The sequence below is a fragment of the Eleutherodactylus coqui genome, chromosome 9, assembly GCF_035609145.1.
Source record: "Eleutherodactylus coqui strain aEleCoq1 chromosome 9, aEleCoq1.hap1, whole genome shotgun sequence".
Lineage (NCBI taxonomy): Eukaryota > Metazoa > Chordata > Amphibia > Anura > Eleutherodactylidae > Eleutherodactylus > Eleutherodactylus coqui.
In genome coordinates, this window is record NC_089845.1 from 101,239,306 (window position 1) to 101,263,068 (window position 23,763).

At 46.5% G+C, this 23,763-nt stretch overlaps 1 protein-coding gene across 17 annotated transcripts in view; it reads left to right on the forward strand.

Moving 5' to 3' along the window:
* PLEC (plectin) overlaps nucleotides 1-23,538 on the forward strand; it is a 151,165-nt gene extending 127,627 nt beyond the window's left edge. For 16 of the 17 annotated variants that reach the window (XM_066578167.1, XM_066578170.1, XM_066578155.1 and 13 more), the window contains 18 exons: nucleotides 205-309; nucleotides 391-486; nucleotides 575-700; nucleotides 1,358-1,510; nucleotides 3,413-3,567; nucleotides 3,647-3,773; nucleotides 4,221-4,404; nucleotides 4,493-4,650; nucleotides 5,516-5,694; nucleotides 5,796-5,934; nucleotides 7,655-8,011; nucleotides 8,261-8,344; nucleotides 8,599-8,703; nucleotides 8,793-8,891; nucleotides 9,965-13,345; nucleotides 14,121-21,035; nucleotides 21,556-21,687; nucleotides 22,805-23,538. In XM_066578167.1, the coding sequence (XP_066434264.1) occupies nucleotides 205-309; nucleotides 391-486; nucleotides 575-700; nucleotides 1,358-1,510; nucleotides 3,413-3,567; nucleotides 3,647-3,773; nucleotides 4,221-4,404; nucleotides 4,493-4,650; nucleotides 5,516-5,694; nucleotides 5,796-5,934; nucleotides 7,655-8,011; nucleotides 8,261-8,344; nucleotides 8,599-8,703; nucleotides 8,793-8,891; nucleotides 9,965-13,345; nucleotides 14,121-20,426 (11,754 nt within the window). In that variant the 3' untranslated portion in view covers nucleotides 20,427-21,035; nucleotides 21,556-21,687; nucleotides 22,805-23,538. The remainder of the gene's footprint in view (nucleotides 1-204; nucleotides 310-390; nucleotides 487-574; nucleotides 701-1,357; nucleotides 1,511-3,412; nucleotides 3,568-3,646; nucleotides 3,774-4,220; nucleotides 4,405-4,492; nucleotides 4,651-5,515; nucleotides 5,695-5,795; nucleotides 5,935-7,654; nucleotides 8,012-8,260; nucleotides 8,345-8,598; nucleotides 8,704-8,792; nucleotides 8,892-9,964; nucleotides 13,346-14,120; nucleotides 21,036-21,555; nucleotides 21,688-22,804) is intronic. The other variant, XM_066578157.1, reaches the window with a different exon arrangement.
* Nucleotides 23,539-23,763: the final 225 nt, after the last annotated feature.

Consider the following 23,763-nt stretch of genomic DNA (forward strand, 5'->3'; position numbering starts at 1 on the left):
ACACTGAGGAGATTGAAGAGGGAACCTAAAGATGGGTAGGGAATGGAAGACTAGATAGGATCCTATGTGGGGTGGGGAGATGATGTCAACTGAATGAGGAGTGGAGATTTGAGGAAGGTCATCAGGGGGATGAAGCCCAGGTTCAGTGGACTCAGAATATAAAACCGGGGTCATCCCACCTCTTATCTACTTATTTTTATTTAGGGGTTGATGCGGGAGCTTGAGCTGAAGGAAAAGAAGATAAAGGAAATTCAGAGCAATGGTGACAGACTCCTCCGTGAAGACCACCCTGGTAAATCTACAGTGGAGGTGAGTAAAGGTCTCCTGGACCCTGCAGACCCCAAGAACACTATAGGGCCAGGCACTAATTTATCCGCTTCTCTTTTGCAGGCTTTCCAGGCAGCTCTGCAGACCGAGTGGAGTTGGATGCTTCAGCTATGCTGCTGTATTGAGGCTCATCTCAAGGAGAACACTGCTTACTTCCAGGTATGACTACAAGGGGTAGGAGAACGTGTTCTGCTTCCTACTATGTCGTGAAAACAGCTCCTCAAGTTCTATCCTTCTCCCGTAACAGTTCTTTGCAGATGTAAAGGAAGCCGAGGAGCATCTCAAGAAGGTTCAGGACAACATGCGCAGGAAGTACACGTGCGACCGCTCAGTCACTGTGACCAGGCTGGAGGATCTGGTGCAGGACAGCATGGTGAGTGCAGGGTCATCATCCTCCTCATACAGAATACCTTGTCTTGTGTGTGTTTATAGAGTTAACCAAATTAAACTTCCCCCAACTCGGAGGCCTCTGGCAGGCGTTCTGTTGCTCCAAATCAGATGAAATTTGAACAATGGCAACTTAAGGCGATGCGCTAACCATTTATGGAAAATATAAATAAAATTTAGTTAAAAAGTTGCTAATAGGTCGCGCTGAAGTGGACCAGGTCTGCAGTGGCAGACCTACATCAGGACATATTGAACCAAGCAGGACAAATTGAACATTTGTAGTGTGATTTGTGTAGCTACAGCGCCACCTATTGGCGACTTTTTTTTACTAAAAATGTTTTTTTCAGAAATGTGAAGCACATCATCAGAAGTCATCTCATTTGGAGCAGCAGAACGCCCTCCAGAGGCCTCTTAGTTAGGGGAGCCTTATTCTGCTAGCCCTGTATATGTGTAGTGTGATATCCAGCTAAATGTACAGTATTGAGTATATAGACCCCTTCCTCAGTGTCCTCCCGCCGTGAGTAGGCCTGTTGATGGATACCATGTAACATCGGTGCCTGGTCAGATAGATTCTGGGTGACCACTCGTCATACACATTGCTACAAGCCTTGGGAACTGCTCTGATTACAAGTGTCTCCCACAGGATGAAAAGGAGCAACTGACGGAGTACAAAGGCCAAATCACAGGCCTCGCCAAGCGGGCAAAAACCATAATACAGCTGAAACCTCGTAGTCCAGCCAATCCTCCCAAAGGGCAACAACCTGTCCAGGCCGTGTGTGACTACAAGCAGATGGAGGTAAGAACAGGGATGGTTCGAGGTTAATGAGGGCCCATGTTTGCAGTCACAGTAAGGGCCCCTGTCTACCCCAACTGACAATGCTCTACCAACTTCACTTCAGTGCCCAGTGAGCAGGGTTGTATTACCACCACCATTTTGGGTGTGTGACTTTGTAGATGGGGCTGCAGTTTTCCTGCCCATGCAAACAGCGTAGGTGAGACCCTCGGTACCCTTCATGATGTCCTTATAAAGCAGTGGAGGCAATGTGGATGTGTAAGATATGCGGATAAATAAGGAGGTCTCGCATCAAGTGTATATATTGTCATATAAGTGACAGCACAGAGTGTGCACTCACCATGAGTAGCGACATGCGGGCTTGGGACAGCACAGTGAGGATAGATGTAACTTTATTAAAGTCTGGTGTCAGGTACAAGTTTCCACATCCCCTGTATACAGTCACATGATAACATTCTGTTGTTTCTTTTAAAATGGAGCTCCAATAATAACACTGTATACAGAGATCTCTCCTTAGTGGCTGTATAAATCTGTGTACAGTGGGCTCCCCTTAGTGGTGGCAGTATAAATCTGTATACAGTGAGCTCCCCCTAGTGGTGGCATTATAAATCTGTATACAATAAGCTCCCTCTAGTGCTGGTTGTATAAATCTGCATACAATGAGCTCCCTATAGTGGTGGTTGTTTAAATCTGCATTCAGTGAGCTCCCTCTTTTATAAGGGTTGTATAAATCTATATACAGTGAGCTCCCTATAGTGGTGGTTGTATAAATCTGTATACAGTGAGCTCCCTATAGTGGTGGTTATATAAATCTGTATACAGTGAGCTCCCTCTAGTGGTAGTTGGATAAAGCTGTATACAGTGAGCTGCCTATAGTGGTGGTTGTATAAATCTGTATACAGTGAGCTCCCTATAGTGGTGGTTATATAAATCTGTATACAGTGAGCTCCCTCTAGTGGTAGTTGGATAAAGCTGTATACAGTGAGCTCCCCCTAGTGGTGGTTGGATAAATCTGTATACAGTGAGCTTCCCCTAGTGGTTGCAGTATAGATCTGTATACAAAGATCTCCCCCGAAGTGAAGGCTGTATATATGTGTATACGGTGAGCTCCCCAAGTGAAGGCTGTATATATCTGTATACGGGGAGCTCCCCATGGTGGTGGCTGTATAAATCTGTATACACTGAGCCCCACCTAGTAGTGGATGTATATATCTGCATATAGTGAGCTCCCCCTAGTGTTTGCTGTATAAATTTGTATACCCGGATCCCCGTCCAGTGGTGGGTGAAGTCAGGCAGAATGTTGCAATGTAACTCTGAGCAGGGGATTTGGAACACTGTATCAGGAAGCAGATCTCTAACCCATATGAATATATGCAGAGTGCTGAAGTTATTTGCTGTAGATAAGGGGCAGACATTTACAGTGTGTATCTGGGTGCTAATATAGGAGACCTACTTATACTCTGATACATATCCTACACAACCTAGTCTACATTGTGATATCGGAGAGCAGAACGGTTATCTCTGCTGTTTAACTCCAGAACACTACAGTCAGGTGTGAAGATGGTGTACCAGGAACATCGGACAGCCAACACCATTATGGAGGATACATGGAGCGGAGGATGCTCTGCAGGATTGTACGGCCCTATTGAGGGGTCGTGTCCTGATCGTAGCCTTATAATGTGGTGCATCGGGCTTCACGTCCTCAAAGGGCAAAATAATGAATTAAAAGGTGACAGTCACATTATTGCATCGTATCCAGTCTAAACCTACAAGGCTCCAGACTGATACATTGTCACAAACCACCAGCACAGAAAGAGAGGGTTGTGCAGCTGCTATGTTCAGATCCAGGGGGTGTAGCAGAATACTCAGCTTAGATACATGACTAACTGAATGGTCTCCTTCCAGATCACTATACATAAGGGGGATGAGTGTCGGCTGGTCAACAACTCTCAGCCATACAAGTGGAAGGTGCTGAACTCTGCAGGGAGCGAAGCTGTGGTGCCATCAGTCTGCTTCATCGTCCCGCCACCCAACAAAGAGGCACTGGACGCTGTCAGCAGGTGAGGCTGCTTTTTCTCTCCTTATGCCTGGGATGTTCTTCGCTGTTGTATGTGCTAATTCTGTTGCCTCTTCCAACAGACTGGAGGTCGGTCACCAAAACCTGCTTACCCTGTGGCAGCGCCTGCACATTGACCTGAAAAGCCTGCTGTCCTTCCAGTATCTGCTGCGTGACATTCAGCTCATCCAGTCCTGGAATCTCGTCACGGTCAGTCGTCACGCTGTCTAATTGTATACCAACCAATGACACCCGCGTGCTACATATTTATATATCTACCCTATTTCCCTGAAAATAAAACCTACACTGAAAGTAAGCACTAGCGTTATTTTTAAATAATGTACAGGCAGCTATACATGTAAAAAAGAAATATTTTGGAGCAAAAATTAATTTGAGACCCTGTCTTATTTTCGGGGAAACATTTTATTTTTATATATATATATATATATAATATATATAGCCATCATTTTTGCATGTGTGGCCTGCAAGCTTCAGTTTGGGGTTTAATTAGCACAACCAAGCAGGTGTCTGCAACCTCTTTTACTCCATTTGTCAGGCTGTGGCGGAGACTTTTTGGGGCATATGTTATTTTTTTACACTTATGACCGTCCCATTATTACCCCCCTCTATACGTACTGATATACTGTGTCTCTCCAGTTCCGCAGCATGACCTCAGAGGAGTACAAGCTGATCCTCAGGAACCTGGAGATCCATTACCAAAATTTCATGCGGGACAGCCAAGACTCACAAAACTTCCACCCGGACGACCGCATGAACGTCGAGAAAGAGTATAATGCCTGCAACCAGAAGTATGAGATTTTACTGCGCAGCCTAGAAAGAGGTAATCTAGAGGAGAAACTAGGAGAACGCCACTAGGAAATGTGGTGACTTCTGTCATTCTCATGGTGAACTTGATGATGTCCTTGCAGGAGAGCAAGATGAGAGCACTTGTAAGAACTACATCTCCCAGCTGAAGAACATCCAGCTGCAGCTTGAAGGCTGTGAAGCTCGCACCATCAGCAAGATCCGCAGTCCTTTGGACAAAGATCCCATCAAAGACTGTAGTCAGAGGATTGGGGACCAGCAGGTGGGGCGTTCACGGGGGTGCAGCCATTAACCCGCAGCTAGAACCCAACGTGAATGTAATTAATCCCTGGATGAATGACCCAACTCTGTACTGTAACCCCTCTTACCGTAGAGAGCTCTGGGCTCTGTGAATGCTGTTAATGTAGAGAGCCCTGACCTCACTGGTGTCACCTTTCTTACTGTAGAGAGCTCCATAATTGTGACTACACTTACAGTAGAAAGCTCCTGGATTCATAATGTAAATGCTGTTAACGTAGAGAGCTGCACAATTCATATTGTGACTGTTCTTACAGTAGAGAGCTCCATAGTGTGACCGTTCTTACAGTAGAGCTGTGGACTCCATAGAGTGTATGTTATTTTGACGGCTCTTACCATGGAGAATTCCAGGATCCATAGTGTGACTGCCTTTACCGTACAGAACTCTGGGCTGCATAATATGACCTCTCTTACAGTAGAGGGCTTCCATTGTGTGACTGAGAAGGGATCCATAGGGTGACTGCTGTTAAGGTAACCATGTACATTAATTGGATATTGGTCAAACCTGCCAATTTCAGTGGGTCCAGTAGACTGATGTGTGTGGGGTGTCAGAATTCTCCTGCAACGGCAGATATTGGGGAAGAAAGTAGACTCGGGCTGCTGTATTTCAAAATTTCAAATCCTTTGTTCTCATGGGAGATGCTTCCTTCTCCCCAATGCATGTGTGATTGTCCGAGCCTGCTTGTGGATGGAGAATCAGAAAGAGTAGTTATCAGCCAAACGAGCATTCGGCAGCCGGCTAGCTGAGATGTATGGCCACCTTATAGTAAGGATCAGATCTGTGGTTTTTCCATCCTTCTGTTCTTTACTCTCTCTTATAATTTCCTTAGCAAATTCATTTTGAACTGGAGACAATTCAGAAGAACCTGGACAAGGTGAGCGAGAAGACCCAGAAGATTCTGGCCCAGCCTGATCTGGGGGCGTCCGCACCCGTCCTGAGGTCTGAACATGACATAACCCAACAAAAGATGGGCCAAGTCTACAGCCTGTCCTCTATCTACCTGGATAAGTAAGTACCCCTGTGCTCTACAGTACAATGGGTCTGAGCTTACATGAACTGAGATGATGGTGGATCTAACAGGTTTAACTAATTAACTCTGTGATTTCCAGGCTGAAGACCATAAATCTGGTGATTCGAAACACACATGGAGCTGAGGAAGTAGTAAAAACTTATGAAGATCAGCTGAAGGACGTTCACACTGTACCTGCTGACATAAAGGAGCTGGAGAACAGCAAGACTGACCTGAAGGTAAAGATGGCTGCTAGAGCCACAGAGTTTTTAAGCGGGTACCAGAAAAAAATTGCAAGCTCCAGGATCATCTTTAGATACATTAGGCTACCTACGTTGGGCAGACAGTGCACAGAATATGGGGTCAACTTGGGCTGAGGATGAAAGTAGAAGTGGGGTACAGGCAGTTTTTGATGTACTTAATGCACAATATTGGAGTATCAGGCTGCAGTATTTGGGTGTGAGTGCAGCGTTGGATGTAAAAACTGCACAGTATTGGGGTGTGAGGGATGTAAAGACCGCACAGTATTGGGGTGTGAGGGATATAAAGACCGCACAGTATTGGGGTGTGAGGGATATAAAGACCGCACAGTATTGGGGTGTGAGGGATGTAAAGACCGCACAGTATTGGGGTGTGAGGGATGTAAAGACCGCACAGTATTGGGGTGTGAGGGATGTAAAGACCGCACAGTATTGGGGTGTGAGGGATGTAAAGACCGCACAGTATTGGGGTGTGAGGGATGTAAAGACCGCACAGTATTGGGGTGTGAGGGATGTAAAGACCGCACAGTATTGGGGTGTGAGGGATGTAAAGACCGCACAGTATTGGGGCGTGAGGGATGTAAAGACCGCACAGTATTGGGGCGTGAGGGATGTAAAGACCGCACAGTATTGGGGAGTGAGGGATGTAAAGACCGCACAGTATTGGGGCGTGAGGGATGTAAAGACCGCACAGTATTGGGGCGTGAGGGATATAAAGACCGCACAGTATTGGGGTGTGAGGGATATAAAGACCGCACAGTATTGGGGTGTGAGGGATGTAAAGACCGCACAGTATTGGGGTGTGAGGGATATAAAGACCGCACAGTATTGGGGTGTGAGGGATGTAAAGACCGCACAGTATTGGGGCGTGGGGGATGCGAGGACCGCACAGTATTGGGGCGTGGGGGATGCGAGGACCGCACAGTATTGGGGCGTGGGGGATGCGAGGACCGCACAGTATTGGGGCGTGGGGGATGCGAGGACCGCACAGTATTGGGGCGTGGGGGATGCGAGGACCGCACATTATTGGGGCGTGGGGGATGCGAGGACCGCACAGTATTGGGGCGTGAGGGATGCGAGGACCGCACAGTATTGGGGCGTGGGGGATGCGAGGACCGCACAGTATTGGGGCGTGGGGGATGCGAGGACCGCACAGTATTGGGGCGTGGGGGATGCGAGGACCGCACAGTATTGGGGCGTGGGGGATACGAGGACCGCACAGTATTGGGGCGTGGGGGATGCGAGGACCGCACAGTATTGGGGCGTGAGGGATGCGAGGACCGCACAGTATTGGGGCGTGAGGGATGCGAGGACCGCACAGTATTGGGGCGTGAGGGATGCGAGGACCGCACAGTATTGGGGCGTGAGGGATGCGAGGCCCGCACAGTATTGGGGCGTGAGGGATGCGAGGCCCGCACAGTATTGGGGCGTGAGGGATGCGGGGCCCGCACAGTATTGGGGCGTGAGGGATGCGGGGCCCGCACAGTATTGGGGCGTGAGGGATGCGGGGCCCGCACAGTATTGGGGCGTGAGGGGTGCGAGGACCGCACAGTATTGGGGCGTGAGGGGTGCGAGGACCGCACAGTATTGGGGCGTGAGGGGTGCGAGGACCGCACAGTATTGGGGCGTGAGGGGTGCGGGGCCCGCACAGTATTAAATTCGCCGGTCTTCTTACGCGCTGTTTCTGTGTTTGTTGCAGCGGATGCGTGGGCAGGTGGAGGGTCACCAGCCCCTCTTCAACGGTCTGGAGAATGATCTCGGCAAGGCTCGAGAGGTGAGTGAGAAGATGCTGCGAGCTCACAGCGAACGGGACGTGGACCTGGAGAGATACCGGGAGAAAGTGCAGCAGCTGCTGGAGCGCTGGCAGGCCATTGTCCTGCAGATAGACTTGAGGCAGCGAGAACTGGAGCAGCTGGGCAAACAGCTCCGCTACTACCGAGAGAGCTATGAGTGGCTCATCCGATGGATACAGGATGCTAAGCAGCGCCAGGAGAAGATCCAGTCTGTGCCCATCACCGACAGCAGAACTGTCAAGGAGCAACTACAGGAGGAAAAGGTAGGGATCCCAGGAACAGGAGCTGTGTAATCGGATTGGGGATGGGGCCACATACAACGCAACAAGAATAACTCCACCCAACAGGCGGATATGGAAGGGAAAATATTAGCTGTTCCTGCCCCAATATCATACTGGCCTTAGTTCATAATTTGTCTGGAGCGATCCTTTATAATAGATGAGGGAGGTCACCTATCATGAACTGACTTTATACAGAGGGTCATTAATAAAACGTCTATCCCATGTTCACAGAAACTGCTGGAGGAAAGTGAGAAAAACCGCGTGAAAGTTGACGAATGCCAGAAGTACGCCAAGCAGTATATCGATGCCATCAAGGTGAGAGGAATACACTCGCATGCCACAGCCACCACCAATATACATTACTCCTTGATTATATAGCGAAAGCTGAGTGCAGCTCTGCAGTATAATACAGAATGGGACTCAGGATCCGTACAAGATAAATAATGTATGAATGCAATGACTCCATTGATTAGATGGAGTAATTCTGTGTGTGACTCAGTATTTATTGGTGATGGGAACTGTAATGGTAATTTGGTTCCTACTACTGCTGAATCTATCCACTCTTCTAGGACTTTGAGCTCCAGTTAGTGACATACAAAGCTCAGTTGGAGCCAGTTGCATCACCTGTCAAGAAGCCAAAAGTGCAGTCTACATCTGACAACATCATCCAGGAGGTGAGGGCATCTTGGCACCTTCTCATGATCATTGCCATCCTGCTTGGCATGTGATGTGGGGCCTGATCATCTCTCTTACTTTCTTGCAGTATGTGGAGCTTCGGACCAAGTACAGTGAACTCACCACATTGACCAGTCAGTATATCAAATTCATCACCGAGACGCTGCGTCGTCTGGAGGAAGAGGAGGTATGATCCTGACATTGTACCCAGTACTTGTCATACTGGTGCCACACCAGGTACCCTGGCATACCCCACTCTAAATAGAAGTCCGTTCATTAGTATCCTGGATAAGGCAGCACCAGGTTCAGCGCACGATTATGGTGTTTCGGACTGGACTAATATTGAACCATACATTTATAAAGCTCATGTGACTGTGCAAATTTCTGCCAATTCTTGCTGAGGATGGGTGAAGAACTGCTGCAAAAAGACTGCACCCAACCTAAAGAATATGATGCCCGTCATATACCGTGCTGTCAGTTAATGGCAGAGTATCCTGCTTTGCTCTGTATATGGACCTGGTCTGGGAACAGTCCATTCCCCAGGTCACTGCGATCTGTAGGCACCAGATTTGTACAATGTCTAAAGCCACTAGAGCACGGACCTAGTCACAATGTACAACACCCTACTCTGGTAATATAGAGACAGGGAATCGCAGCATGCCTCATACACACGGTGCCCCATTGTCATATATAGTCCCATTCAGATGACTAGTATACAATACACAGTGCCGCAGACCATTAGCATGATGCATATATCCCCATTCAGAGTTCGAGTATACAATGCACAGTGCCCCATTCTAGTACCTACTATAATATAATGCATATATCCCGATTTTAAATGACCAGTATACAGTGCACAGCACCTATTTCTAGTACATAGTATAATACATATATTTCCATTCTTGGGACCAGTATACAAAACCCTGGTTTAAAGGTCTTCCCTCTATCTCCATTCTATAATGTGGCGACCGCCATTCGTGTACAGAGACTGTGACTCAGGGAGAGTATTTTACTTTACCTTTATATTTTCTAGCTGCCTAGATGGCGTCGGGTACATGTGCCACCCCACATACATCCTCTCATCCCTTTGTGTTCAGCCATTGTTCTTACTTATGTTTGGTTTTTGACCATAGAATTATTTTTTCCATCTGTTTTATTTTTCTTTTTTCTTTTTCTTTTTTGTGTCTCCATTGTCCCTCTCCACCCCTCTATACCTGCCCTCACCCGTCCTCCCTCTGTTCCCACCCCACCCTCCTTCAGAGAGCGGCTAAGAAGCTGAAAGAGGAAGAAAGGAAGAAGCTGGCAGAGGTAGAGGCCCAGCTTGAGAAACAGAGGCAGTTGGCTGAGGCTCACGCACAGGCCAAAGCCCTGGCTGAAAAAGAGGCCTTAGAACTGCGACTGAACATGCAAGAAGAAGTCAGCAAAAGGGAGGTTGTTGCTGTCGATGCCGAGCAGCAGAAGAAGAACATTCAGCAGGAGCTGCATCAGATGAAGCAAATCTCTGAAACAGAGATCAAAACCAAAGTGAAACTGATTGAAGAGGCCGAGTACAACCGCAAAAAAGTGGAGGAGGAGATCAGGATTATCCGACTGCAACTAGAAACCAGCCAGAAGCAAAAGCTCGGTGCCGAAGATGAGCTCAAGGAATTGAGAGCCAGGGCAGAGGAGGCAGAGAGGCAGAAGAAACTAGCACAAGAAGAAGCTGAACGTCTGCGAAAACAGGTGAAGGATGAGGCCCAAAAGAAGAGAGAGGCAGAAGAAGAGTTACAGCGCAAGATTCAGGCTGAGAAAGATGCGGCCAGAGAAAAGCAAAGGGCTCTAGATGATCTGGAGAAATTGAGGCTACAAGCTGAGGAGGCTGAGAGGAGGATGAAACAAGCAGAACTAGAGAAAGAGAGACAGATCAAACAAGCTCATGATGTGGCCCAACAGAGTGCTGAAGCGACACTACAGAGCAAACGCATGTCATTCCTGGAGAAGACCACCCAGTTGGAAATGTCCCTGCAACAAGAGCATATCACCGTTACCCACCTGCAAGAGGAGGCTGAACGTCTAAAGAGGCAGCAGTTAGAGGCTGAAAATGCAAAGGAGGAAGCTGAGCGAGAGTTAGAAAAATGGAGACAGAAAGCCAATGAAGCTCTCAGGCTAAGGCTCCAGGCAGAGGAAATAGCCCATAAGAAAACTCTAGCGCAAGAAGAAGCTGAGAAACAGAAGGAAGATGCAGAAAGAGAGGCCCGCAAGAGAGCCAAAACTGAAGATTCTGCTCTGCGCCAGAAGGAACTAGCCGAGGAAGAACTGGTGAAACAGAGAAAGCTGGCTGAACAAACTGCTTCCCATAAACTGTTTGCTGAACAAGAGCTGATCCGGCTGAAGGCAGAGGTGGATAATGGTGAACAGCAACGTTTGGTTCTGGAGGAAGATCTCTTCCGCCTCAAGAATGAAGTTAATGAAGCAATCCAGAGAAGAAGAGGACTGGAGGAAGAACTTGCCAAGGTGCGTGCTGAAATGGAGATCCTTTTGAAGGCCAAAACCAAAACAGAAGAAGACTCTCGCTCTGCAAGTGAAAAGTCTAAGCAGATGTTGGAAGAAGAAGCAAACAAGTTGAGAGAGCTTGCAGAAGAAGCTGCCAGGTTGCGTGCTCTCTCAGAAGAAGCCAAGAAGCAAAGACAATTAGCAGAAGAAGATGCTACACGACAGAGGGCTGAAGCAGAAAGGATCCTGAAAGAAAAGTTGGCCGCCATCAATGAGGCCACACGGTTAAAGACAGAAGCTGAGATAGCCTTGAAGGAGAAGGAAGCTGAGAATGAGCGCCTCAGAAGATTAGCCGAAGATGAAGCTTATCAACGAAAACTACTGGAAGAGCAAGCCACTCAACACAAGCAAGACATCGAAGAGAAAATTCTGCTGCTTAAACAATCCTCTGAGAGCGAGTTGGAAAGGCAAAAGAATATTGTGGATGAGACCGTGAAGCAGAGGAGAATCATTGAAGAAGAGATACGAATCCTGAAAATAAACTTTGAAAAGGCCTCAGTGGGCAAATCCGACCTGGAACTAGAACTTCAAAAACTGAAAAACATTGCAGACGAAACACAAAAGAGCAAGGAAAAAGCAGAGCGAGAAGCAGAAATGCAACGACAGCTAGCTCTAGAGGAGGAGGTGAGGCGAAAAGAAGCTGAAGACAAGGTCAAGAAGATTATTGCTGCAGAACAGGAGGCAGCAAGACAGAGGAAAGTAGCCCTAGAAGAAGTTGAGAAACTGAAGGCCAAGGCTGAAGAAGCCAGAAAACAGAAGGAGCTTGCTGAAAAAGAGGCTGAAAAACAAATAGAGCTTGCTCAAGAAGCCGCCAGGAACAAAATCGATGCAGAAGAAAAAGCACATATTGCTGTTATACAGCAGAAAGAGCAGGAATTGATGCAAACTAGAATCCAAGAGCAGAGCATGCTCGATAAGCTTAAAGAAGAGGCTGAGAAGGCCAAACGGGCGCTTGAGGACGCCGAGAGAGCAAAGTCAAAGGCTGAACATGAAGCAGCACTTTCACGTCAGCAGGCAGAGGAAGCAGACCGCCTGAAGCAAAAAGCAGAGGATGAAGCCCAAGCTAAGGCCCAAGCTCAGGAAGATGCAGAAAAGATTCGTAAAGATGCAGAACTAGAAGCTGCTAAGAGAGCCCAGGCCGAGCAGGCAGCCCTCAAGCTTAAACAGCTGGCAGATGCCGAAATGGAGAAACATAAGAAATTTGCAGAAAAAACTCTTAGACAGAAGGAGCAGGTAGAAGGTGAACTGACTAAAGTTAAGCTCCAGCTGGAGGAAACTGACAACCAGAAAACCATTTTAGATGACGAGTTGGGACGGCTAAAAGAAGAAGTGACCGAGTCTCTGAGGCAGAAGAAACTGGTGGAAGACGAGTTATTCAAAGTGAAAATACAGATGGAAGAGTTGGTGAAACTGAAGATTCGTATCGAAGAAGAAAATAAGATTCTTATAACAAAAGATAAGGACAACACCCAAAAATTCCTGCTGGAGGAAGCCGAAAAGATGAAACAAGTAGCTGAAGAGGCTGCCCGTCTGAGCGTTGAGGCCCAGGAGGCTGCACGTTTAAGGAAGATTGCAGAGGACGACCTAAATGAACAGCGAGCCTTAGCTGAAAAGATGTTGAAGGAGAAAATGCAAGCCGTTCAAGAAGCCACCCGTCTAAAAGCAGAAGCTGAGATGCTGCAGAAACAGAAGGAACTGGCCATGGAGCAAGCTAAGAAACTCCAGGAAGACAAGGAGCAAATGCAGCAGCAGCTTGCCGAGGAGACCGAGGGCTTCCAAAAGACTCTAGAGGCCGAGCGACGCCGACAGCTCGACATAAGTGCCGAAGCCGAACGCCTTAAATTACAAGTGGTTGAAATGAGCAAAGCCCAAGCCAAAGCTGAAGAAGATGCCAAAAAGTTTAGGAAACGGGCTGAAGAAATCAGTGAGAGGTTACACCAAACAGAACTGACAACCAAAGAGAAGATGACTGTGGTTCATACCCTCGAAATACAGAGACAGCAAAGCGATAAGGAGGCTGAAGATCTGCGAAATGCCATTGCAGACCTAGAAAAAGAGAAAGAGAAGCTCAAGAAGGAGGCTGAACTGCTGCAGAGGAAGTCAGAAGAGGTACCTAATTATTTATATTGCTTACACTCATTATAGAACATTTCACATGTTTCTTTCTTATACATCCAGAGATGCATTTAATTTGTGCTTTTGCCCATTCCATGCACTGTCCATAGTCATTGTTCTCATTGCCGCAGTATCCATAAAGCTGACCAATCGCCCAAAATCAACGTGTGTGCTCTGCTCAGGTCTAGGTACATGCTATACTGATAGAGCAGGGGATTAAGTGACTGCCAGCTTTGATGCTGCTACTCAAAGGACTAGGTGGATTAAAATCCAAGATCCTTAAATTTCCAGCCAATATCAGGAACCTCCTAGATCTTAAATTGTCCGCAGATCTTTTTAAAGTTACCAAGGTGTATGGCCAGGTGTGATAGAGGAATCCCACACCAGTTGAGACCAAAGACTATCCTGCTGCAAAAAGATGGTCTCTTAGGGTCTCAGGGGGTTCTATTTTTGACAGGTTTTCATTGAGCGTTCCTGAATCTTATGTATTATAGGTCATGATTGTTGTAGAATGAGTGAACCCCAAACACCATAATATTAAAGGGGGAAACTAACAACAATCTTTAACTCTGCAAAATGGTTACAAGTCAGCCTCCTCATGCTTGTTGGTAGATGTTAGTGCCCATAGAGGGTCATGGGCTGCAGGGAACCCTTTTGACCCATTACCTTTTTTGCTTTTGCTATGATGACTATTCTTACACTTCAGTAACCACATTCTTTAATGTATCTTATGTTCTTCACTTAATTAGTTTGATCTGTTTTTTCACAGATGGAGCTAGCTCAACGGGAACAGCTACGTCAAGAAACCCAGACCCTCCAGACCACATTCCTGTCCGAGAAGCAAATATTGATCCAAAAAGAAAAGTACATTGAAGAAGAGAAGGCCAAATTAGAGAAGCTTTTTGAACAAGAGGTCAACAAAGCCCAAAACTTGAAAAGCGAGAAAGAGCGTCAACTTCAGCAGCTGGAGGAGGAAAAACGGCTTCTTGAGATTAGCATGGGCGATGCTGTTAAGAAGCAGCTCGATGCAGAGGACAAAGTGCGTCAGAAACAAGAAGAACTGCAGCAGCTGGATAAAAAGCGACATGAACAAGAGGAACTGCTGGAGGAAGAAAACCGAAAATTGAGGGAAAGACTAGAACAGCTGGAACAAGAACATAGAATAGCCTTGGAGAAAACAAAGGAAATCTTAATTCACAAAGAAACCATCATAACCCAGACCAGAGCCGTGCCAAATGGAAGAGACTCAGTTGATTGTTCCATTGAAAATGGTGAACAAGAAAATGCATTTGATGGCTTAAGGCAGAAAGTATCTGCTAAGAAATTGTATGAGGCAGGTGTACTGACCAAAGAGATGCTGGACAAACTGTCCAATAGGCAGGTATCTGTAGATGACGTCTCCCAACGAGAAGACATCAAAAAATACCTCCAAGGGAAGAGCAGCATTGCTGGACTGCTTCTCAAACCCAGCAATGAAAAGATCAGCATCTACAATGCCATGAAGAAGAAGCTGGTCACCCCTGGCACTGCACTCATCCTGCTGGAAGCCCAGGCTGCCTCTGGCTACATCATTGACCCAGTGAGAAACAAGAGGCTAACAGTCAGCGAAGCAGTGAAAGAAAACGTCATTGGCCCTGAAATACACAACAAGATGCTGTCTGCGGAGAGGGCCATCACTGGTTACAAGGATCCGTATACTGGAGAGAAAATTTCACTCTTCCAAGCTATGAACAAGGACTTAATCGTGAAAGATCATGGAATACGTCTACTGGAAGCCCAAATTGCCACCGGAGGTATTGTAGACCCAGTCAATAGTCATCGTCTGCCTCTGGACTCTGCCTATAAACGAGGCTACTTCGATGAAGAAATGAACAAGGTCTTATCTGATCCCACAGATGACTCCAAAGGCTTCTTTGACCCTAACACCCAAGAAAATCTCACCTACCTGCAGCTTATGGACAGATGTGTGATAGACCCAGAGACTAAGTTGTGTCTTCTGCCACTGACCGACAAAGCTGGAAAAGGAGAACTTGTCTACACCGATTCAGAAACCAAAGACATCTTCAAGAAAGCCACAGTTTCTGTTCCATTTGGAAAATTCCAGGGAAAAAGTGTCACTATCTGGGAAATTATCAATTCTGAATATTTCACGGAAGAGCAAAGACGGGAATTGTTACGACAGTACAAAACGGGCAAAATCACTGTGGAAAAAATCATCAAGATCATCATTACCGTGGTAGAAGAAAATGAAAAGAAGCAGCAGATGTGCTTCGATGGTCTAAGAAATCCCGTCCCAGCAGCAGAACTGGTCGAAAGTAAGATCATCGATAACGATCTGTTCAACCAGCTCCATCAAGGTAAAAAGTCTGTAAAGGAAGTTTCTGAGGTCGACTCTGTAAAAAAATATTTGACTGGAAGCACAGCCATAGCTGGAGTCCGAGTGGAGAAATCTGGCGAGAAACTAAGCTTCTATAATGCCATAAGGAAAAACCTTCTGAAGCCTGCCACGGCTCTCAACCTGCTCGAAGCTCAAGCTGGTACAGGATTCCTCATTGACCCTGTTAAAAATGAATTACTTCCGGTAGATGAGGCTGTAAAAGCTGGAATTGTGGGTCCAGAATACCATGAAAAGTTGCTGTCTGCAGATAAAGCTGTCTCGGGCTACAAGGATCCTTACACCGGGCAAACACTGTCTCTCTTCCAAGCTCTGCAGAAGGGACTGATACCAAAAGACAGTGGAATCCGACTTTTAGATGCACAACTGGCAACAGGTGGCATAATAGATCCAGTAAACAGCCACCGTCTCCCACTTGAGATTGCTTACAAGAGAGGTCATCTGGATGAAGAGACAACCAAGATCCTTTCTGAGCCAGTAGATGAAAACACGGGCTTCTATGATCCAAACAGCCAAGAAAACCTCTCCTATGCCCAGCTGCAGAAGAAGTGCAAGGTGGATAAGAAAACCGGCCACTTGTTACTTCCCCTGTCCGAACAAGCCATACAGTCCCAACTGGAAGAGGTTTACAATGACTCTCAAGCCAAAGAAGCCTTTGATAAAGCAACAGTTGAAGTTCCCGTCGGCAGCTTCAAAGGAAGGACTATTACACTCTGGGAATTGATCCATTCTGAATATTTCACAGAAGAGCAAAGGCGGGAGCTCCTTCGTCAGTATAAGACTGGAAAAGTCACCATCGAGAAAATTATCAAAATCATGATCACTATTGTGGAGGAAACTGAGACCAAGAGACAGCAACGTCTAACCTTCAGCGGTCTCCGAGCTCCGGTACCTGCTAATGAACTTCTGGAGGCCAAGATTATTGATAAAACCCAGTTTGAGCAACTCAAAGAAGGCAAGAAGTCAGTAAAGGAGATATCTGAGACCGACTCTGTCAAGAGATACCTCCAAGGCAGTGACTGCATAGCCGGAGTCTACATTGAAGAGAACAAGTTAAAAATGAACATCTACCAAGCCATGAAGAGGAATCTGCTGAGGCCTGGAACCGCTTTGGTCCTCCTTGAGGCACAAGCCGCGACTGGTTTTATTATTGACCCAGTAAAGAATCAAAAATTCTATGTGAATGAGGCAGTGAAAGCAGGAGTCGTTGGACCAGAGCTGCATGAGAAACTTTTATCTGCTGAAAAAGCTGTTACAGGATACAAAGACCCTTACTCTGGAAACACCATCTCAGTATTCGAAGCTATGCAAAAAGGCTTAATCCTCAGGGAACATGGAATACGCATCTTGGAAGCTCAGATCGCCACCGGTGGAATTATTGACCCTGTTCACAGCCACAGAGTCCCAGTGGAGGTTGCCTATAAACGAGGTTACTTTGATGAAGCCATGAACAAGATCCTATCCGATCCCACTGATGACACAAAAGGGTTCTTTGACCCCAACACTCATGAGAACTTGACTTACCTGCAGCTAAAAGAAAGATGCATTAAAGATCCAGAAACGAGTCTGACGCTACTTCTCTTGAAGAAAATGGAGAAATCTGCAGCAGATGAACCTACTAAAGTTTACAGCGACACAGAGACCAAGAAAGTATTTGAAGAGACAACGGTGGACATCCCAGCTGGAAGCTTGGAGGGATCTTCCATGACCATTTGGGAGCTTATGCATTCAGATCTTCTTCCTAAGGAGGAAAGGGAGCGGTTGATGGCGGAGTTCCAAGCTGGTAAACTGAGCAAGGAGCGTATGATTATCATCATCATTGAGATCATTGAGAAAACTGAAATTATTCGCCAGCAAGAACTATATTCCTATGACTTTGTCCGCCGACACATTACAGCTGAAGATATGTACCAGTCAAAACTCATAACTCTGGAAATGTACACCATGCTTAAGCAAGGAACCAAGACCATCCAAGAAATTATCCAAATTGAAACAGTGTGGAGATATCTATATGGAACTGGGTGTGTTGCGGGTCTACAGATGCCAGCATCTAAGGACACTATCAGCATTTACCAGGCAATGAAGAAAGGGTTAATACCTAATGATGTGGCTTACCTGCTGTTGGATGCCCAGGCAGCCACTGGCTTTATGATAGATCCAGTGAAGAATGAATTGTTGACTGTAGATGAGGCTGTAAGAAAAGGAATAGTGGGACCTGAAATTCACGACCGACTTCTCTCTGCGGAAAGAGCCGTAACCGGATACAGAGACCCTTACACAGAGCAGATGATTTCCATTTTCCAAGCCATGAGGAAAGATCTAATCTCGTCTGATCAAGCTTTGAGATTGCTCGATGCCCAGATAGCTACAGGAGGTGTCATCGATCCCCGCTTTGGATTCCACATTCCAAATGAAACTGCTTATACACGTGGCTATCTTAATAAAGAGACTTTTGATATGCTGTCAGAGCCAAGTGAGGTCCGCAGTTATGTAGACCCTTCCACGGATGAGAAGCTCAGCTATTCTCAGCTTCTGAAGAGGTGCCGAAGGGACGAAAGGAGCAATCTTTTCTTGCTGCCACTTGCAGACAAGAGGAAATTAACATTCAAAGGTTTAAGAAAGGAGATTTCCATGGAAGAACTGATCAAATCCAATGTTATGGATGCAGTGACCGCTCAGCAGTTACAAGATGGTCTAACATCTATTGAGGAAGTCTCAAGAAACCTACAAAAGTTCTTGGAAGGCACAAGTTGTATTGCTGGTGTCTATGTGGAAGCTACAAAGGAAAGGTACTCCATCTATCAAGCTATGAAGAAAGGCATGATCAGGCCGGGCACAGCATTCGAGTTACTTGAAGCTCAAGCTGCTACAGGTTATGTCATTGATCCTATCAAGTGCCTGAAATTAGCCGTTGAGGATGCTGTGCGAATGGGTATCGTAGGGACAGAATTCAAGGATAAGTTGTTGTCAGCAGAAAGAGCAGTGACTGGCTACAAGGATCCATACTCAGGAAAACTCATTTCTCTTTTCCAAGCCATGAAGAAAGGACTGATCCTAAAAGACCATGGCATTCGTCTGCTGGAAGCCCAGATTGCCACCGGTGGTATTATTGATCCAGAAGAAAGCCATCGCCTGCCAGTGGAGACCGCTTACAAGAGAGGTCTGTTTGATGAGGAGATGAATGAAATCCTCACAGATCCAAGTGACGATACCAAAGGATTCTTCGATCCCAACACAGAGGAAAATCTAACTTACCTTCAGTTAATGGAAAGATGTATTACTGATCCAGACACTGGACTTTGTCTCTTACCTCTGAAAGAAAAGAAGCGAGAAAGAAAGACTTCATCTAAGTCTTCAGTCCGTAAGAGAAGAGTAGTCATTGTAGATCCAGAAACTGGAAAGGAAATGTCTGTGTATGAAGCTTATCGCAAAGGACTTATTGACCAACAGACCTACATTGAGCTTTCTGAACAGGAGTGTGAGTGGGAGGAAGTCACCATCTCCTCATCTGATGGAGTCGTAAAATCAATAATCACAGACAGACGATCCGGACGACAGTATGATATTGATGATGCCATTTCCAAAGGTCTCATTGACCAATCATCCCTTGACCAGTATCGCGCTGGGACCTTATCCATTACAGAGTTTGCTGACATGCTCTCTGGCAACATGAGTGGATTCCGTTCAAGATCCTCCTCTGTGGGCTCTTCCTCCTCCTACACGGCTAGCCCTGCTAGACGGGATCAAGCGTCCTCTTGGAGCGATCCCTCTGAAGAGACCGGTCCTATTGCTGGTATAGTAGACACAGACACATTAGAGAAGGTCTCCATCACTGAAGCCATGCACCGCAACCTTGTAGACAACATAACTGGTCAGAGACTACTGGAAGCTCAGGCGTGCACTGGAGGAATTATCGACCCCATCACAGGTGAAAAGTTCTCAGTCGTTGATGCAGTCAACAAAGGTCTTGTGGACAAAATAATGGTGGACAGAATTAACCTAGCCCAGAAAGCATTCAATGGCTTTGAAGACCCAAGAACAAAGACAAAAATGTCCGCAGCCCAAGCTTTGAAAAAAGGCTGGCTCTATTATGAAGCTGGGCAACGATTTTTAGAGGTGCAGTATCTCACAGGTGGCCTTATAGAGCCTGAAGTTCCTGGACGCGTCGGCCTAGAAGAGGCCCTCCATAAGGGAACCATAGACTCACGCACGGCTCAAAAACTACGAGATGTCAACACTTACTCCAAATACCTTACCTGTCCAAAAACCAAGCTAAAGATTTCCTATAAAGAAGCTATGGAGAAGAGCATGGTGGAAGATGGAACTGGCTTGAGACTTCTTGAAGCCGCCTCACAATCAAGCAAAGGTTACTACAGCCCCTACAATGTCAGTGGTCCTGGTTCTGCCTCAGGTTCTCGATCAGGTTCTAGAACAGGGTCCAGACCAGGTTCAAGGAGAGGCAGCTTTGACGCCACAGGCAATTCCAATTTCACAATGAATTTCTCGTCTTCCTCCTATACTTCATCCAGCTATGGCAGGAGATATGCCAACAACCCTCAAGACGCACCTTTCGATGCAACAGAATTGGCAAGCGCACTGTTAAACTTACATCTAAGCTGCAGCCAGGAGTCGAGAAGAGGGTTGGACACTTTAACGACCCTCAAACCTGGCCTTGTATAGATAAAGCAATATGCACCCTAAATCCATGAACTTGAATCCTTGCTCCTGCTCTGCATGTGGTGAAGCTTTAATGGACTTTATTTTATAAATATATATTATCTCGCCTCTTTCTAATTGTACTTCACAGCAGCCGTGCCTGAAATTTTAACCAAATACAGTAAAGAAAAAAAAAAGTTATGATTGTACACCGCTGAATATTATCTGAGGTCTTAGGATGTAATTTGTATATTGAGAGATGACCATGAGAACACTATCGCCCCACTCTAAACCCTCGCACTAACGGATGCCAATGCAGAGCAGTGCCTACCCACCGCCAGCAATGAACGCTAATTGCACACTCCACCCCAAGATTTGGCAACTGGACCCCAATAACTGAAACCTGAAGACCTGGAGAGTCTGTTGCTGCCTATTGTCATCCATGATGACCTATTTCCTTCTCCTCTTGTATGGACTGAAGCTGACCCCTTCCTGCACTGAACAGTAACTTCGGTCCGAGTCTTCTGCCACACAGAAATCACATGCTCCTAGCTATACTTATCCATCGACCCTCCTCATCCCTACTGTGTAACCTTCATTCTTGTCTTCCAAAGATGTCCCGAAGCCCCAGCTGTAAGTCCACGTTGCTCACCCCATACCTCTCCTGTCTGTCTTCAAACAACTTTTTGCTTCTTTTGTCTTGCATCATCTCCATGACTTCCCTGAGTGTCCAGTAAGGACAAGATTCTTGCAGAGTAGACTGATCTGTAGTAATGACATGTACCCTCGAAGTGACCTACATACTCTGGGGGAGGATTCTTACATTAGACCGTTTTCTATAAACCTCCATAAGATCCATAGTCGTCCTCTCACAGTGCTACTTCAAATAGTTGTACCATGTCCAACTGACTAGCCGCACCTAATACTGAAGTGTCGTGGGTGCCTACTATGTACGGCACATTCCACTTGTGGGAATTTCAGACTCTGGCGCACCAGTTACCTCACTGTATGTTGAGTAATGGGGTCCGCTCCTGCCCACATGGTGACAGCACTGCCGCCTCCTTCCTCCTTGTCTCCTTTCATGCATGTTTTGCCCTGCACACAACATCTTGTCTCACCTGTGACACGTGTGTTTTGCATGTTCTATGTGTAGGGTTTGAGCGCCACTACCACCGGTTTCATTGATCGTGCGTCCTGTGATTCTGGGCTCACCATTTTCTGGACTCCTCAGCACAAAGTGGAGACCTTGACCATCACAGAACCAGCTGTGCACCCCAGAATCCAGGTACCCATATAACCTTGCATATATTACATATTAGGCCGTTCCAGGCTTCTATACTAAAGCGTTTATCATACACCTTCTGTTTTTAATTTCTCACAATTTTCAACAACAATTCTGCTTGCTGTCAGTGAACGAAGAAAGAATTAATAGTTGACATCCTGAAGGCGTGTTCTGACCTAATGTTTCTGCAAATGTGTTACAATGTATCAATGCAGACAATTCTCTGTGAGCTAAACACTGCAGCCCAAATATTTCTAATTTAAAGGATTCCACACTGATAGTCTTACCTGCACGGATACATTGTAACAAACCACAGCAAGCAGAGATCTTGAAAATGAGAAAATGAAACAGAAATATGTTAGAAAGTTGCAAAAATTCCATAATACATTTATTAAACTGGATGGGGGTCTTTAAAGCCCCCCCCCCCCCAAATCCTGGACAAACAATGAAGGCCGCGCTGCTTTTTTGACTACCCCATGCACTCTGTGCCTTAGTATGCATCGGAAGTCTTAAAACACTACATGCTGCTCAGGGGCGGCGCTGACCAATGAAAGCGGCGTGTAGTGTCTTAGTATAATGATGCATATTAATTTACAGAGTGCATAAGGTAATAGGCAAAGACGCATTTTGGCCATCTTTGTTCAGAATCGGAGGGTCACTTTTAGGACTTTGGAGGGTATGATGTTGGAATCTTTGGCGCAATATAACGACCAGCTCCGGACAGGAAATGCAAGCAACGTCTCCACACTGCTGCATATGAAACTATAAGCATCTGGTGCTAATATACAGGGTAATGACGCTAGAAGTGGCCAGGAAGGGGATCCTGCACTGGCGTGCCAGAAGTGGCCGGGGAGGTGATCCTGCACTGGCGTGCTAGAAGTGGCCGGGGAGGTGATCCTGCACTGGCGTGCCAGAAGTGGCCGGGGAGGTGATCCTGCACTGGCGTGCCAGAAGTGGCCGGGGAGGTGATCCTGCACTGGCGTGCTAGAAGTGGCCGGGGATTTAGCTGCATGCCTGTTCTCCTGTACTGCTGCATTATAAGTGTATAATGTCCTGCTCACGTTTCCATCGTCCTCACAACATTACAATCTCCTCATCATCTCCATCTTTCATTTTATAGAGAATCTGGATGTACCATCGGCCCTGGGATAAGGACCCGGATAGGGAGGTGCACCCCTTCCACCACCTGAATGTGATGGCCCAGTGGGAGTTCGAACCTTCTTTCCCATCACTGTGGGGCTTCTTGTCTATAGTCCCCCCACCCCCTCCCCCACTATGTTCACTACACCCCATTTCTGTGTTTGTTCCCTCACCTTTCTCTGCGCTAAGGAGACCATTAGCACCGACACGACCTTCCTCATGCCCTTCTCTCCACAAGCCTATTTACGTCTGTCCGGTCACCGTGCACCATGGGGGTCCAGCAATCAAGCCAAGTGCATGCCCTCACTCTCCAGCACCAACGACAGCCATACCTTCACTGCATTGTCTCCTGTATCTCACCACATCCCACTCGGCGGCCTCCATACATGCGAGGGTAGAGGCCAGCCTTCACTAGTGTTCATACTATATATCTGCTGCCATGACTGTATGTTCTGCCCAGTATAGAAATCTGCGTTTATTATCATGTATATAACGACCTATGACCTTAATATTGAAGTTTTACAGATGGAGTGTAATTAACCTTTATTTCATCTAGTGCTGAGGTTACATTTGACCCCAGCCCTCCAGCTTTGGGCATTACCACTGGGGGGCACTATACTAACACTAAAGACAAACTGTACATACAAAGATTTGTTACCCGGCGGAGCAACTTTCTGCCTCTCTCAATGCAAAGTAAACTGATATGAAGTACAATTTGTGTGTCTCGCTATGTGTTTTATGTGTGGGGGGGCACCTGAGTCTGTCTTCATGGTCACACAGCTTTAGGGACAGACACCAGTATATATGACTATAATAGGCACTGAATGATTACACTACTCAAAGATCTCGGAACACTTCAGCATCACAGTATAACCCTAAGTCACTCACACTTCAAGTATCAAAGTCTATCCAGCTAGGCTGCTATTACATGAGCATTTG